This window comes from Leptopilina heterotoma, unplaced genomic scaffold (assembly GCF_015476425.1).
Source record: "Leptopilina heterotoma isolate Lh14 unplaced genomic scaffold, ASM1547642v1 Lhet_369, whole genome shotgun sequence".
Classification (NCBI taxonomy): Eukaryota; Metazoa; Arthropoda; class Insecta; order Hymenoptera; family Figitidae; genus Leptopilina; species Leptopilina heterotoma.
The window spans coordinates 624,944-640,404 of record NW_025111048.1 but is presented as its reverse complement, the minus strand read 5'-3'; the positions used below and the strand labels follow the sequence as shown (position 1 = coordinate 640,404).

Here is a 15,461-nt window from a genome sequence, read left to right as displayed (position 1 = left end):
TTACTTCTAAACAAAATTAGAAAATTGTTAAACAACTGTGATTAAGAAATAGAAAATTTATTTATTTTGGTTTATTTTTGTTTATGAATCACAATTTTTTTAACAAAATTATTATATAAAATAGGACAACATTTTTTTTGACATTATGAAAATATAATTGTAACTTTATCAAAATTATTTTTATCATTTCAATTTAATTATTATTTTCTAGAATTTTTAACTAAAATTCTTCTTTAAATCAATTATTTACAATAATTTAAAAAAAAAATTCTGAGAATTTTCAAATGTATTTGTTTACAATAATTCAATTTTACGAAATTTCATCGATCATTCAGAAATTCTTCAATTACATATATATTTGACAATATATATTTATTTGAAAATAAAAACTATAAATAATTTCAATTAAATTTTTTGAAAAAAATTAATTCTACAGAATTGTTTGTAAAAAATATGAAAAATTCAGATTTTCAATAAGATTTCAATTTGGAACTTTTTCAAAATTCAATTATTTCTAAAAATTCACGCTGTTAGAAAATTCTACGAGAATTTAATTATTTAAATAATACAAAAATTAATAATTATTAAATATTGAATAATTTAATGTTTCTTAAATATTGAATCCTCATAAAGAATTTTATCAACAAAATTTTAAATAATTAAATTCTTTTGACGAATTTTAATAAAATTTTTAGAAATAATTACATTTTTCGAGGTATTTGATTAAAATTGTACGAAAAATAATTGAATTCCTGTAAAATTTTTATTATTTATGAAAATAATTAAACTTCTGCGTAGAATTTTAATAACATTTTTTTTTTTTTAATTGAATTCTTTTGCAAAATATTATTAAAATAGTACCTATATTGAAAATCATTGAATTTAGAACAATTTTTGCAAATAATATTGAAATTCTGCCAAGAATTTTATTAAAATGTTTGAAAATAATTGAATTTTGAAGAAGAATTTTATTATTTATAAAGAGAATTGAAATTTTTGACGAGAATTTCTTTAAATTCTAGAATATAATTTTATTTTTGCAAAAATTTATGTTCTTTAGAATGCACCGAATTCTAAAACTTTGAATCTAGATTTTATAATTACACTTTGAAAAAGATTTCAAAAAAAAGAAAAACTTGTTTATTATTTTTGATTAGAGAAAGGTGGAAAAGGGAACAAATCACGAAAAGTAGGAGAAATAGGTGATAAAATTGAAATAAGGGGACAAAAGTGAACCAACACTGTGATGCCTGCAGTAATATCAATTTTTGAAAAATTGCTTCTTAAATTTAGATTATCCAGAATGATTGTGATTTAATAAACATTAGTTGAATTGAATAAATAACCTGATTATTTATTTATTATTACTGGAAATTAATAAAAATTATTCTGTATTCTATTCCTATAATAAAAATATTTAGAAAATAAAATTTTCATTATAAAACTAACCTTGAATTTGTTGTTTACATTTAATTTTCGGCGCATTTTCATAATAAAGAATTTTGAAGCATATTAATAAAAACATGTATAATTAAAAAATTAATTAACAATTATAAACTAAAAAGAATAGAGCTTAAAGCTTTTTTCACAATTTCCCTGAAATTACAATTCAACCGTCTATTATTTTTCCGTGGATAAAAATTTCTATGAATTTTTTTGTATTTATGACTTTTTATTTATGTTAATATTACTGTCTAGAATTAAAACCCTTTTTTTCACAATTTTATTATATCGCGTGAAAGTAATAGGTCTATGTTTTCCATCCTCGAATCCCCTATTTAAATAATTGATATAGCAATTTAAAAACTAGTAAAACAAGCAACTTTACACTTTTAACTTATTACTAACTGACTGTTAATTTGCAATATTGATGTGCGAAATAAATTCTGCTTTTGCACATGAAATAAAAAGTTTTTTTTTTAAATTTCATACGAAAGTGTGCTATTGTTTCTTTAAGGGGTTTCATGTAAATTTCATTTAAGAATAAGAAGTTTAAGGTTTTAGTTATATAAGTATTTTTTTTTCTGTTGTTAACAACTTTGAAATATTAAAAAAAAATTATATTGTTCTCCAGGAACAATGTTTTCTCAACTAATGCTAAACGATATGTACATTGTAAAATATTACTGTGTGGTCTGTGGTTTTTGGCCTTTTACTAATAAACATATTAGTTTGTTTCAACAATCCGTATATTTTTTTGCTTTACTCTCAATAACTATACCATGTGTACGTGTTTGATTAACACTTAAAGTACACACACACACACACACACATATGAGCGATTTGTACAATGAAAATTTTATACAAAAACTTTGAAACCTTATATCTTTGTCTCAAATTGATAAAATTCAGTCGATTTTTCTTAATTGATATAGGAAATGTTCTAAGGGATATGACGAAAAATCTATTTTTGTTGATATAAAATTAATTTGTTAAAAAATATTTAACAATAAACAATTACATGTTTTTAAAAATGGAACACATTTGACAGAAATACCTGATGGGCGATCTGTACTCAGTGTGTACTTTAAGGGTTAATGAATTAAATTCTTTCTTTTCACTTGTGTATTTTATTATTAATTTTTTGGCATAGTAACTAAAAGTATTTTATATACTTTGCATTCAAATTAAAAAAAAATTAAATTTAGTTTATTCTCTTTTCTGCGTTTCATTTTTCCAATTGTGAATTTATTAACCCTATATAGAAGGAGTACGTTAATTTACTCACCCTCTAAGGAGTAGCTGGGGTGTCCCGACACCCCAAAGATGGATTATCTATAATTTGATAATACATCTGACCTTGAATTTTTAAAACAATAAGGTCCAGGACAGCACGTAATGTTCCAGTAACATTGAGGCAATATTGACAATGTTAAGACAGTGTTTTCAATATCGCTGTAATATTATGTGCTACTGGGGTAGGTGCCAACACTATAATGTTTTCCAACAATGCCCTTCCATTAGATATAACAATATCACGTCATTTAAAAGGTGATATCAATCTGAAAAGAAACTTTTCGTCTGATACAACAATTTAATTGTTAAACACAACTTCACCGGTTGATATAATGCTTATTGAAAAATGAATGCAATTAAGATCATTTTCATTCAATTTTTAGTGCAAGATAATTTTTAGTATATTTTCCATGCAATAAAAGTCTTATTTAAAATTGTGTCCAAAACAACTGTCATTAACAGAACTATAAATGTAACCTAAATGTTCCTTCTAATATTAAATTACAACACCAATCTTTAACTGTCAGAATTTTGTGTTTTTTAGGTAAAATTAACTTAAAAAAATCTAACAGTTTTTTTGTGTCTCCTGTAAAATTTTGAAAAACCGAGTTGAACACTCCAATAAAAAATTGTCTCGCAATAAAGGTTGAATAAGAATGATCTCACGAACTTATTTTTCTATAAGCATTATACAAACGTGAGGCGTCAAGAATTTGAATTGTTATAAACAATGGTCGTCACCAATCTTTAACTGACAGAATTTTATGTTTTTAGGTAAAATTTAACTTTAAAAAATCTATAAGGGGGTAGAAAACTTCAGAATTTGTGCAGAATATTTATAAAATATATCTAATAAAATTCTAAAAGTTAAATAATTGAATTGTTATAAATGTTGGCAAGCACCAATCATTAACTTTTTAAAAAAAATGTTTCTTAAAACTTTTTATTTATTTTATTTATAAACATAAAATATTCTTGATCAACCCCTTTTCTACCCCTTTAGATTTTTTAAAATTAAAGTTCACCTACCTAAAAAAACAAAATTCTGGCTGTTGAAGTTAAATTTTTGTATTTTTGGAAATTGTTTATTGTTTTTCAGACGTAAAGTTTATTTTATATTATGCTATATATTTAATGTCCTCAATTTATTTAGAACTAAAATTCATAAAAAACCACGAAACTATAATATTGTCATAAATACTCATATAGAAAATCACAAAACTCATTAATGTCCTCAATTAGTATACCTTAATAAAAATTCATAATTATTGATCAATAATTAAATATCAAAGGACGTTAGAGATTATTAATATTTATGAAAAATCATGAAATTCAAATCAAAAAAATAACTCATAGTCATAAATAATCATAAAAAAATACTTCAACTTTTAGTGCTGTAAAAACACTATATTACATTTCCACGCTAATTTAAATGGAAATGCTGTCAAAAGCGCAATTTTCATTCAAAGCAGTATGAGCTTACGAGTATTTTCATCTATAATAAGTTGATTTTCATTGGAAAACATTTTGGGCAGAGCTTTGGTCCGTTTGACGTGGAACGTCCCGTATATATATATATATATATATATATATATATATAAGTACTTTTAGTGGTCAAAAAATAAATATGTAATTAAAAAAAACTATTTCTGTTGAATAAGAGTAAAATTAATTAAAGGAATATTAATAATTATTCAACATTCCAGGGAATACATCTATACCGTCATCGATCGGATATAGATAAAGTTTGTGAAAGTCTATCAATGGGATCTCTTCTTCCTTTGTCGATTATATGCTTTAAATCTTTAGTGAGAAGCCGGAAATTTGTAAATTGGATTATTCATTATTTATTTACATAATATTAACCCTTTGAGATACAGTGCTTTTAATTACTTTTATATATTATTGTATGCCTCTGCAATTAACAAATATATATTAAACTCAGAACATGTTTCTTTCAGAAATTTTGCTTAACTTTTTAAAACTTTTGTTATCAAACATATAAGATCTATCATTTTGAATTTAAAAGAACTAGGGCCATCGGAAAAAAAGACATTTAAATGTTAACGAATCTGGCTAAAAATCCTTACTCGGGGGTTTTCGGGGTCGCTGAATCCAAATCCGTTGTCGAAAGTTCAAAATTCAAAATGGCGGCTTCAAAATGGCGCCCAAAAAAATTTTTAAGTTTACGAATCTTTCTGAAAATGCCTTAAAATGCCTACTCGGGGGTTTTCGAGGTCGCTGATTCCAAATCCGTGGTCAAAAATTCAAAATTGCAGCTTTAAAAAGGCGACAAACAAAAATTTTTAAATTAACGAATTCGTTAACTTTTCAATTTTTTTGGTCGATATTTTGAAGCCGCCATTTTGAATTTTGACTTTTCGACCACGGATTTTGAATCAGTGACCTCAAAAACATAAAATATGACAATATCATGATTTTAAAAAAAAAATTTTTTTTGAACACTTATGGCACAAAAACTTTATTTTCACTCGACTGTGAAGGGGTTAATTAATCTTAATTGGTGGCATTAATTTAATAATCATCTTAAATTGCAGTTAAAGAGAATGTTTAATCTCATATCCGAAGATTATACCTTAATTTCAAAAAACAAACATGAGTTAAAAGTTTTTCTAAATATTTCAAGAAGATCAAAACTTTTTATTACAGTATACGTAGGTATGTTTCAACCTCCATAAATAAATTCATATGTAAAAATGACTAATAGTAAAATGAAATATCAAAATATACTTATCTTACACAAATTAAATATTAATATAATCACTAGCGATTATATTAAAAAAAGGACTCAGTTAATTTTTCTTGCAAAATGGTCCTAAAATAGTCTTTTAACATTTCCAAATTAAAAAGTGTGCAGTTTAGTGAAATGACATATTTGGGGAATGATCATGCGACTCGATAATTAAAGAAACAAATGTCTAACGTGTTGAATTCACTTCAAATATCTTATATGGTAATAGTAAAACTCACAGAGAACATTTTAAATCTAAAAATCATGTATTCTTTTTTGTAACTCTTATTGAATCTTTAATTTTCATTCGCCATACTGGATCTGCCACTTTGTAATTTGTACTACTACGCATGCGTAACATTGACAGAACACTACTGCGCATGCATAACTAGAATACTACTGTGCATGCGTAACATTGATAGATCACTACTGCGCATGCGTATATGTACGATGAATAAATGATAAAAGTCAAACGATCAAACGATGAAGTACGGAATTACACGAACGACGGACGACAAAACGACAACGAATATCTTAATATTATAAAAAATAATAAGGAGAAAATTATAGGAGATTATGATCATTATTAATTCTTACCGATGTTTCACTAAAATTTTAGGGTATACAAGTATTACGTGTGTAATCTTTCTGATTGTGTCATTCTTACCACCACTTATATATAAGAGATTGAATATTAATAAGACATATGAAGCAAATTTACCACTCAAAATGGATTATTATTATTTCGACAAAAATGATTATTATGTGTTGACAACTATTCACCAATTTACTGCAGGATTATATGGTGTAGCAACAGTTGTGTGCGTCGATGTACTGCTTTTTACTTTTTGTCTACATGTTTATGGATTGTTTACCGTTTTAAGGTAAAACTATTATTTTTAAACTAGCTAAAAAAACGCGCAAGTGTAGTTTCTCGTTCTGCTTACAATATAGATAATTAATAATGATTATTATAGTTAATAATTTCTTTTCTTTATAAATGCTTTTAAGCTCGATTCACATCAAAATTACACTATATAATTAATATAATTTTCAGATTCAAGTTAAACCACATTATGATCAATGAAGAAACATTAGAATATCTTACTGATACCAAAAAAATGTATAGAAGAGCTAGTGATTGTGTTGTGGCTTATATGAAAATACTTAAGTTTGTATACTATTATTTTATTTTTATTTAATAAAAGGAGTAAGGTTATTAGTTTCTTGTCAAGTCAATTATAGACAAGAAACTATAACCTTACACTTTTAATTAAATATATTCAGCGAATATTCCAAACTACATCTATAACAATTATAATAATATTTATTAGCTATAATTATTATTATGTTGCACGATTTAGCATTCAAAATCATTCATGCATATGTATACTATAGAAGAATTGCGCGCTAAAGCGCGCCTAAATTTTCTAATTTTTTTGTGTTATTTAAATTATTTGGCATCACAGTAAAAAATAATGACTATACTCAAATGCACTGCCATTTGGATTTTAGACTATATCAAAAATATTAATTCATTCTCCATCGTAAAAAGTACAAATCCAATGACCAAAATTATGATAACCACTAAAAAGTATATTTAAATATGCTTTCCATTTATTTGCAAAACAAATAAGTTTTTTATATTAAAAAAATGAAATTTTTTTCAATGATTTCTCTTTTTAGTGGCACCTTATTAACAACATTCCAAGATTTCATTAATTTTCTGAATTTCTGTTTTATATAAGTGCGCATGGTATAATTTGTAACTCTAACGAAAATCGTCAATGAAAGCAATTAATATTATTTAGAGAGTAATAAAGATTTTTTTGAATTAAATAAAAAATGAAAATACAATATAAATAAATTTAAAAATTAAAAGTAGTATAATATTTTCAATCAAAACGTATCAAAAAACAGAAGCATAAACATGACTAACTTCAGGCGTAGACAGACTGGACAGAATGAAAGAATGAATACGACGATTATTGTATAATTAATAACCTAATATTTATTGTAATAACAAGCCTAAATAATAAGTATCACAGCAAATAAAGTTTTGAAAAATAATATTTTTTTTCGTTTTCGATTAATTTTAATTCTTAATAATAATAATTTAATATTTAATTAATTTTAATATAATTTTTAAAGTTAAATTAATAATTGGATTAAAAATTTGAACCGAATTAGTTTTGTTTGCTTTATTAAGTAGACATTCATCTTTCAATCGTCAAAAAAAAAAAAATTGAACGCAGTATTATAAAATTTTGTTTTCTGTTGAATAGATTGATTGAGGAGATCAATAATGTTTTTTCATATTGCTTGTTATTATCAATTGCAATTATTATACTATTAGTCAGTTTCCATGGGACTGTGGTAAGTTTTTTTCATAATATTCATAATAATTATGTTACTTGGTAAATTATAAAATAAACCTTAGGTTCGAAAAACATTATTTTTCACTTTTTTGTGATTTTTCTGATTTTCTATATATTCAACAATCGCTGATCCAATGTAGCGAACAAAATTGGATCCGCCATTTTGAATTTAATTCACAAAAATAATTAATATATTTATTTGGAATAATTTTTAACATAAATTTTTTTCTGCAGATACTCTATAAACTAACAGAAATTAGATTTGTTTGTGAGGAATTACTGCTTGCAGTGGGTCAATTGTTGCACTTATTTTTCAATTGTTTCACAGGACAATTGGTTAACACTCAGAATGCAATTTTACCCTCAGTTATGTGAGTTAAAATCGAGGGGGAATTTACTCAGGAGTCAAGTGTACACTCTCCTGGTAATACTCGGTAATACTTGGTAATACTTGGTAATACTTAATAATACTTGATTATTGGTAACTGGATAATTGTTAATGTAATTATTGTTAATAACAATGGTAATTACTAAAATAAAAATAATTTTTTAGCAAAATAGACATAAATTACTTAAATAAACATTTTGTTTGCAAAAAAAAAAAAAAACAATTGTTTTATGAACAGAGTTACCTATTTGTTAATTAACATTTTCAACAAATTAAATAAATTGCATTATCCATTATTATTTATCTAGTACACATACTAGACTAATTTAAATTAATTTCGATCCTGTGCAATGGAAAAATAAAAAAATAAACATGATTTTTTCTAAAAAATATTGTAAATTGTTAACTTTGAGTAACAAAAAAATATAAACAAATAAAAATTCAAAAATCGGTTTAGAGGAATATCTGTTATAAATTTTATCTCCTTTAATTTAAGTTTCATACTCGGAGACGTTTAAGGAATAAAATACAATTTTAATTTTTTTGTTAGGAAGTGAAGAACATATTTCTTTATTAACATTTTATAAACAAATAATATAAAAAATTATAAAAAATTTTTAAAAAATATTCAAATAGTACAATTTAAAACGAAAAAACACATATTTTGATTTTTAAATCTGTTAACTGGGAACTCGAGAAAAAAATTTTTTAATTTAGCAGTACTAAAAAACTCAATTGTTAATAAGTTTTACAAAAAAAAATTTTTTGTCTTAATATTTTCAGGGATTATTCTTAGCCACATTAAGAGTAAAACAAATATATTTTGGTTCAAAATGAAAATTTTTAAGATTTAGGTGATCCGTTTGGGAAATTCTGACCCTTAAAAGAAAATTCAAACCAATTGAAATGATATTTTTTTATTTACGTTTTAAAAAAGAGAAAATTCTCAATTAAATTATTATTGTCTTTTGTATGTACAAAATATTTAATTATTTATTTCTCTGCGTTTCATTGTAGTTTTTATCTTAAATAAGATTTTTAAATAATTTTGTTGTAAATTTTACGTACACCCAGAGAAATGGTATATTTGTCTCAGAACCAACTAGACTTTTTATTTGTTTGAAATAAACTTTATTTGGTTTAAATAAAATTTTATTTATCTCAAATATATGTTTTATTTGTGTCGAATAAAATTTTTATTTAAAAGAAATAAAAAGTCTAGTTGGTTCTGAGACAAATATACGTTTATTTAACTCAAATAAAATATATTTGGTTTAAATAATATTTTTCTCTGGGTGTATAAGAAAGTGAAATTCAACGTATTATATTTTTGCGAATAAAGCTTAATACTTAATAATATGTATTTAATAAATAATAATTCAGCAAAGATATTAATATTTGAATGCGGGAATATTTTGGAAATAATAGGTAATACTTAGTAATAAGTGGTAATAATTGGTAATACTTGGTAATACTTAGTAATAATGATAATAAGTGGAACAGGGAGTCAAGTGTACACTATTTTTACTAGTAAATTCCCCCTCGGTTAAAATCATTAGAGTAACGATTATAATATTTAATTTCTCATCCTGAATGAAATTATATTATATCCTAAATTAATATATTATTATTTAAACATTAGATACGATGTTGAATGGTACAATGCATCACCAGAAATAAAAACCTTAATACAGATAATATTGTATCAAAGTCAGAAAGAATGTAATATATATGTTGGTAAAACGTTAGTTTTATCTAACGATTTTTTTGCTACAGTAAGCTATTTACTTAATTTTTTCTCTCAAAAAGCACTTAAAATTACAATCTCTTTAGAACTCTGCAATCTTAATAGAAAATTTATATTTTCTAAGAAGTTGCAAACTATGTATAAATAATTTATTTTCAAAAATGTGCATAATTTCGTGTGTTTTTATTGCAGATTATAAAAACAATATTTTCTTACTTAAATCTTCTCAATTCGCAACGTTAAATAAGAATAATTGAGAAAAAAAAATACAATTTTTTGTCTAGTGCATAGAAACCTAATACTTACTTACTTACTTTTATTGTAAAGGTATAATTTTGGCTTCATCTATGTCCCTTCATATCAATGTTTTGAATATTATACGTGAAAATAAAATTATCTATGAAGATGGTCTTTATTATGTATATTATTAAGTATTGTAATATCAAAATTAAAAAACTACAGTTTATTCAACAGTAGAAGCGGAGTTACTATCATTTTTGTTATCAAATTCAATTTGATACATGTAATTCAACAGATCAATGACACGACGAGAGTAGCCATATTCATTGTCATACCTGAAATTTTTTCCTTAATTAAAAAGTTTTCTTCATACTTTGAAAAATGCTGTCCAAAATATAAAAGTAATCTATTAATATGTCTTCAGGGTTGCCATATAAGTTAGGGAATATAAGTCAGGGAAATCAGGAAAAATTCAGGAATTTTTATTATAAGTACTGGAAAAAATTAAATTTTTGAAATTTATAAAAAAATTATAAATTTCTTTAATCAGTTGTTTTTAAAATTTCTTTTTAAATTTATTAAAAATTGATATTGTCAAAATTTTTAAATTAAATATAATGATAGAAAATTGCATTTATTCTTAAATTTTTTTTTTTAAATTCTCACCGAAAGAATTCAATTATTTTTAAAAATTTTGATAAAATTCTTTATAAAAATTCAATTTTAAGAAATATTCATAATTATTGAATAAATTATTTATTTTTGTATGTAAATAATTGAATTCTAGAAAAATTTCCTAATAAAAATTTATTAAAAAATGAATTTTAGGTAAAATTTTAGATAATAATTGAATATTAGAAGAGATTGTGTGAATTTTTATAGAAATAATTGAATTTTTAATAGGGTTCAAATTAAAATCTTTTGAAAATTTAAATTTATTGTTACAATATTCTTATGAAATAAAATAATGACTTTATCACTCTGTCATCTTAAATTTATTATATAAGTTATTGAATTTGAGATTCTTAATTCCTATATAGAAAAATAATAATGATTAAATATTTTTTTTAAAAAGAAGTTATTCAGTGTCAGTGAAAAAGTGAAAATTTTGTCTGGAAATCAGGGAAAAACAAAATTAAAGTTTTATGGTGTAAACATAAAAAAAACAACCCTGGTGCAACCCTGGTGTTCTTAGTAATATTTGAAAGAATGTATATAAATAATTGTAATTACCATGCGACAATTTTCATAAAATTATTTGTTTGTGGAATGCCAGCTTTTGCATCAAATATACAAGAATATGGGGAATTATTGAAATCTGACGAAACACAATCATCTTCAACATAAGCAATAATATTTTTCATTTCACCTTCAGATGCAGTTTTCATACATTTTTTAACATCCTCGTAAGTTGTTTCTTCATTTAATCTATAAAAATTAATTTTTTTGTTATAATATTCAACTTATATTATTATACTATCATTTTTTGTTTCTTACTTGAATGTTATGTCACAAACTGAAACATTGGGAACTGGCACTCTAAATGCCAATGCCGTTATTTTATCTCTCAATTCTGGAATAACTTTTGTCACACATTTAGCTGCTCCTGTTGACGTTGGAATAATATTCTGTAGACATCCACGTCCATCTCTCCATTTCTTTATATTAAAATATTTTGCAGTTTACAAACAAATTATAATTTTGGTTACAATTATTTTGCGCATTAAAAACTTTCAATTTTCAAAATTAAATAAATAAATAAAATAAAATTTAAAACTAATTATTAACTTATAATAATCTGATAAAATTCTGTCTTTTATTCATACTGTCTGCAGTTTGATGTTAGTTTTTGTTAAAAAATTTTGTTAAGAAATTATCTAAAATTTTATTTTATTTATTTAATTAAAGTTTCTAGGGCTAATGAGCCCTTCAAGGAACAGTACAATATAAAATATCTATAAAATTAATGATATGAAATATAAAAATATCTCCATCGAAAAATTAGTGGCACACTTCAGAATTTTTGAGCCAGTTATGTTATAATTTCAATAATTAAAAAATGAAAACTAACTTTTCCACTTGGACCATCGAGTGTTTTTTGTGTAGGTGTAATGGCGTGAATTGTTGTAACCATTGCCTGATCGACTTTAAATTTATCGTTCATCACTTTAATTAGAGGAGCACAACAATTTGTTGTACAGGAAGTTGCTGACACTACTCGTCCTCCTTTCTCTGCTGTATAACATTTATGATTCACTCCGTAAACATACATTGGAGCATCAATGGATGGTGCTGTGATAATTACACGTTTTGCTCCAGCATCCAAGTGACGCTATAATTATTACATTTTAGTTTATTATCATAATGTTTAGAAACTAGAAAATAAATTTTCATTTTTAAGCACAAGTTCTATGAAAACTTAAAATAACCCCCATTAATGATTCTAAAAAATTGAATCAAACTCCCCAACTATATATAAAAAAGGTATAAAAAAAACTTTAAATCTACGTTAATAAAAAAAAAATGAGCATAAAATTAAATTTCAGGTCAATAATAAACTTACCGCGGCTTTTTCTATAGTAGTAAAAATTCCCGTTGCTTCTATCACAAAATTAACATCAACAGTGGACCATTTTAATTTACAAGGATCTTTCTCGCGTGATGTTTTTATTCGCCTCTCTCAGTCAATAAAACAAATTTTAATTAATTTTCTCATTTAATAATAATAAAAATTTTATATAAATAATTATAATAAATAATGTAATTATAAATAATTCTGAAATTATTAAAAATTTTTTTTTTAAAATTACTTCTTTTTATTTCCCACTGTTTTCTATATTAACTTGAAAAATTATATTTTCAAATCTGTTTCAAATTTTTGGACAATTAATCTTCATACAATGCTTTTCAGTAATAATCGAAGAAACATTTCTTTTTTTTAAACAAAAGTTATAAAATTAATTTTTTTTAAAAATAAAATTACCACTTTGTGGAGAAAAGCATCTAAATATAAAATTTTTTTGAAACTTTCTTTTCAATACTTTTCGAATCTTTTTAATTTAAATGTATTAGTCTCTTTAATTCCTTTCTTTATTGTGTATATTTTAAATTTAATAATTTCAAATTTATCATTGAATTAATAAAATAAGTTATTAATTTTTTGAAAAATAAATTAATTTTTAAATAAGAATCGAATAAATAATTACCACCAATAATTATTGTTTCAGAATCAAATTCAATTGGTTCTGTGAAGGTTCCATGAGTTGAATCATATTTAAATAAATATATCATATATTCAGTGTCAATAAACGGATCATTGATATGTTTAACCTGTAAAATTGAATTTTCCTTATAAAATGAAAATAATTTTTCATTAAAAAAAAATTTTTTTTTTAATTTATACCTAAAAATAATAAAAAAATGAAACATTTGACAATTTTATAAAATTGCCATTCCTTTTTACCTCCAAATTTTTTTCTAAACAAATTCTCAAACACATTCTTCCTATTCTTCCAAAACCATTAATTCCTATTTTTGCCATTTTTGGCGATTATTTATAAAATAAAATTTTGTACCTCGTAAAAAAATTTCAATAGAAAAAAAAAAATCGAATTTTTATTGTGTCAAGATAGTATTATTATAACTGAACTTAGATGGAAATAAATAAAATTCATTTGTTTCTATTGTACGAAAAAAAAATATTTTATAAATTAATATATATCTTTAATATCTATATATTAGTAATGATTGTAAAGTTCCCTAACTTTTTAAATAGGTTTTCAAATATTTTCAGTTTTAAAATTAATGTATTAAAAACCATTGTATTCTTGCAAAGAATTTTGTCAAAAAATTTGAGAATAATATTGAATTCCTTATCGCAGAATTTTATTATGATCATAAAAATAAACGATTTTTCGAGAAAAATTTTATTAAAATTTTCAAAAATCCTAATTAAATTCTTTTGCACAATTTCTTTGAACTTTTTTTTAAATAATAGAGTTTCTTTAATAATTTTAATTGAAAATTTTTAAAGTAATTTCATTTAATAATTGAAAATTTATAATTGAAATTTAACGTTTAATTATTGAATTTTATTAAAATTTTTAAAAATTAATTGAATTTAACAAAGAATTATTTCAACTTTTTAAAATAATTTTCAAAATAATTTTTGCGATGAATTTTACTTCGAAAGGATTTCTTAACAAGAATTTATTTCAAATTATTGAAAATAATTGAAATTCACCGAAGAATCTTATTATTAATAAAAATAATTGAAATCTTCTAAAGAATTTTATTATTTATGATAATAATTGAATTCTTGAGAAGAATTTCATTATTTAAGAAAATAATTAAAATCTTCAAAAGAATTTTACTTTTTATGAAGATAATTGAATTATTTAGAAAGAATTTTATTAAAATTTTAGAAAATAATTGAATTCTTTTGAAAAATTCTATGTAAGGGTTTATCAACAAAAATTTATTTCAAATTTTTTAAAATAATTGAAATTCTGTAAAGAATTCAATTATTTTTGAAAAAGAATTGAATTCTTGACAAAAATTTGTTTCAAATTTTTAAAAATAATTGAAAATTATTTATGAAAAAGAATTGAATTCCTGACAAGAATTTGTTTCCAATTTTTGAAAATAATTGAAATTCTATATAAAGAATTCAATTATTTATGAAAAAGAATTTAATTGTTGACAAGAATTTTTGTTTCAATTTTTTGAAAATAATTGAAATCCACCGAAGAATCTTATTATTAATGAAAATAATTGAAATCTTCGAAAGAATTTTATTTTTTATGATGATAATTGAATTATTGCGAAGTATTTTAATATTTAAGAAAATAATTGAAATCTTCAAAAGAATTTTACTCTTTATGGAGATATAATTGAATTTTTAGGAAGAATTTTATTAAAATTTTTGAACATAATTGAAATCCTTTGAAAATTTTTATTATTTATAATGAAAATAATTGAATTCTTTAGAAGAATTATTGTATTCAAATTTTTCAAAATATAAACATTAATATTTAATTATGTACCTACTTAATAAGTTAATTTTTTTGATTTTGAATATTGAATTATTCAAAACTTTATATTTGAAAATAATAAAATTTTATAATTTGCATAATAATAATAAGTTAAATGCGACGTTCCGCGCGCCTAACGTTTGCTAGTTATTATAATAAAATAAAATTATAAAACAAAAAAAAAAGA

The 15,461-nt window shown here is 22.9% G+C and overlaps 2 protein-coding genes across 2 annotated transcripts; one reads left to right on the top strand and one right to left on the bottom strand.

The window, feature by feature from the left end:
• The first annotated feature begins 2,081 nt into the window (after nt 1–2,081).
• On the top strand, nt 2,082–10,296 carry LOC122505802 (odorant receptor 82a-like). The gene is made up of 9 exons (XM_043617643.1): nt 2,082–2,226; nt 4,443–4,562; nt 5,295–5,415; nt 6,108–6,372; nt 6,546–6,659; nt 7,774–7,864; nt 8,101–8,237; nt 9,897–10,029; nt 10,194–10,296. The coding sequence occupies exons 1-9, from the start codon at nt 2,095–2,097 to the stop codon at nt 10,242–10,244; spliced, it is 1,164 nt and encodes a 387-aa protein (XP_043473578.1). The 5' UTR covers nt 2,082–2,094; the 3' UTR covers nt 10,245–10,296.
• Nucleotides 10,297–10,452: 156 nt separating this feature from the next.
• On the bottom strand, nt 10,453–13,782 carry LOC122505753 (glyceraldehyde-3-phosphate dehydrogenase-like). Its single transcript, XM_043617566.1, has 7 exons — nt 13,705–13,782; nt 13,448–13,571; nt 12,805–12,920; nt 12,313–12,573; nt 11,739–11,899; nt 11,475–11,669; nt 10,453–10,576 (listed from the first exon to the last, which is right to left on the bottom strand). Exons 1-7 carry the CDS (start codon nt 13,780–13,782, stop codon nt 10,465–10,467), a joined length of 1,047 nt encoding a protein of 348 aa, XP_043473501.1. The 3' UTR covers nt 10,453–10,464.
• Between the last annotated feature and the right edge of the window lie 1,679 nt (nt 13,783–15,461).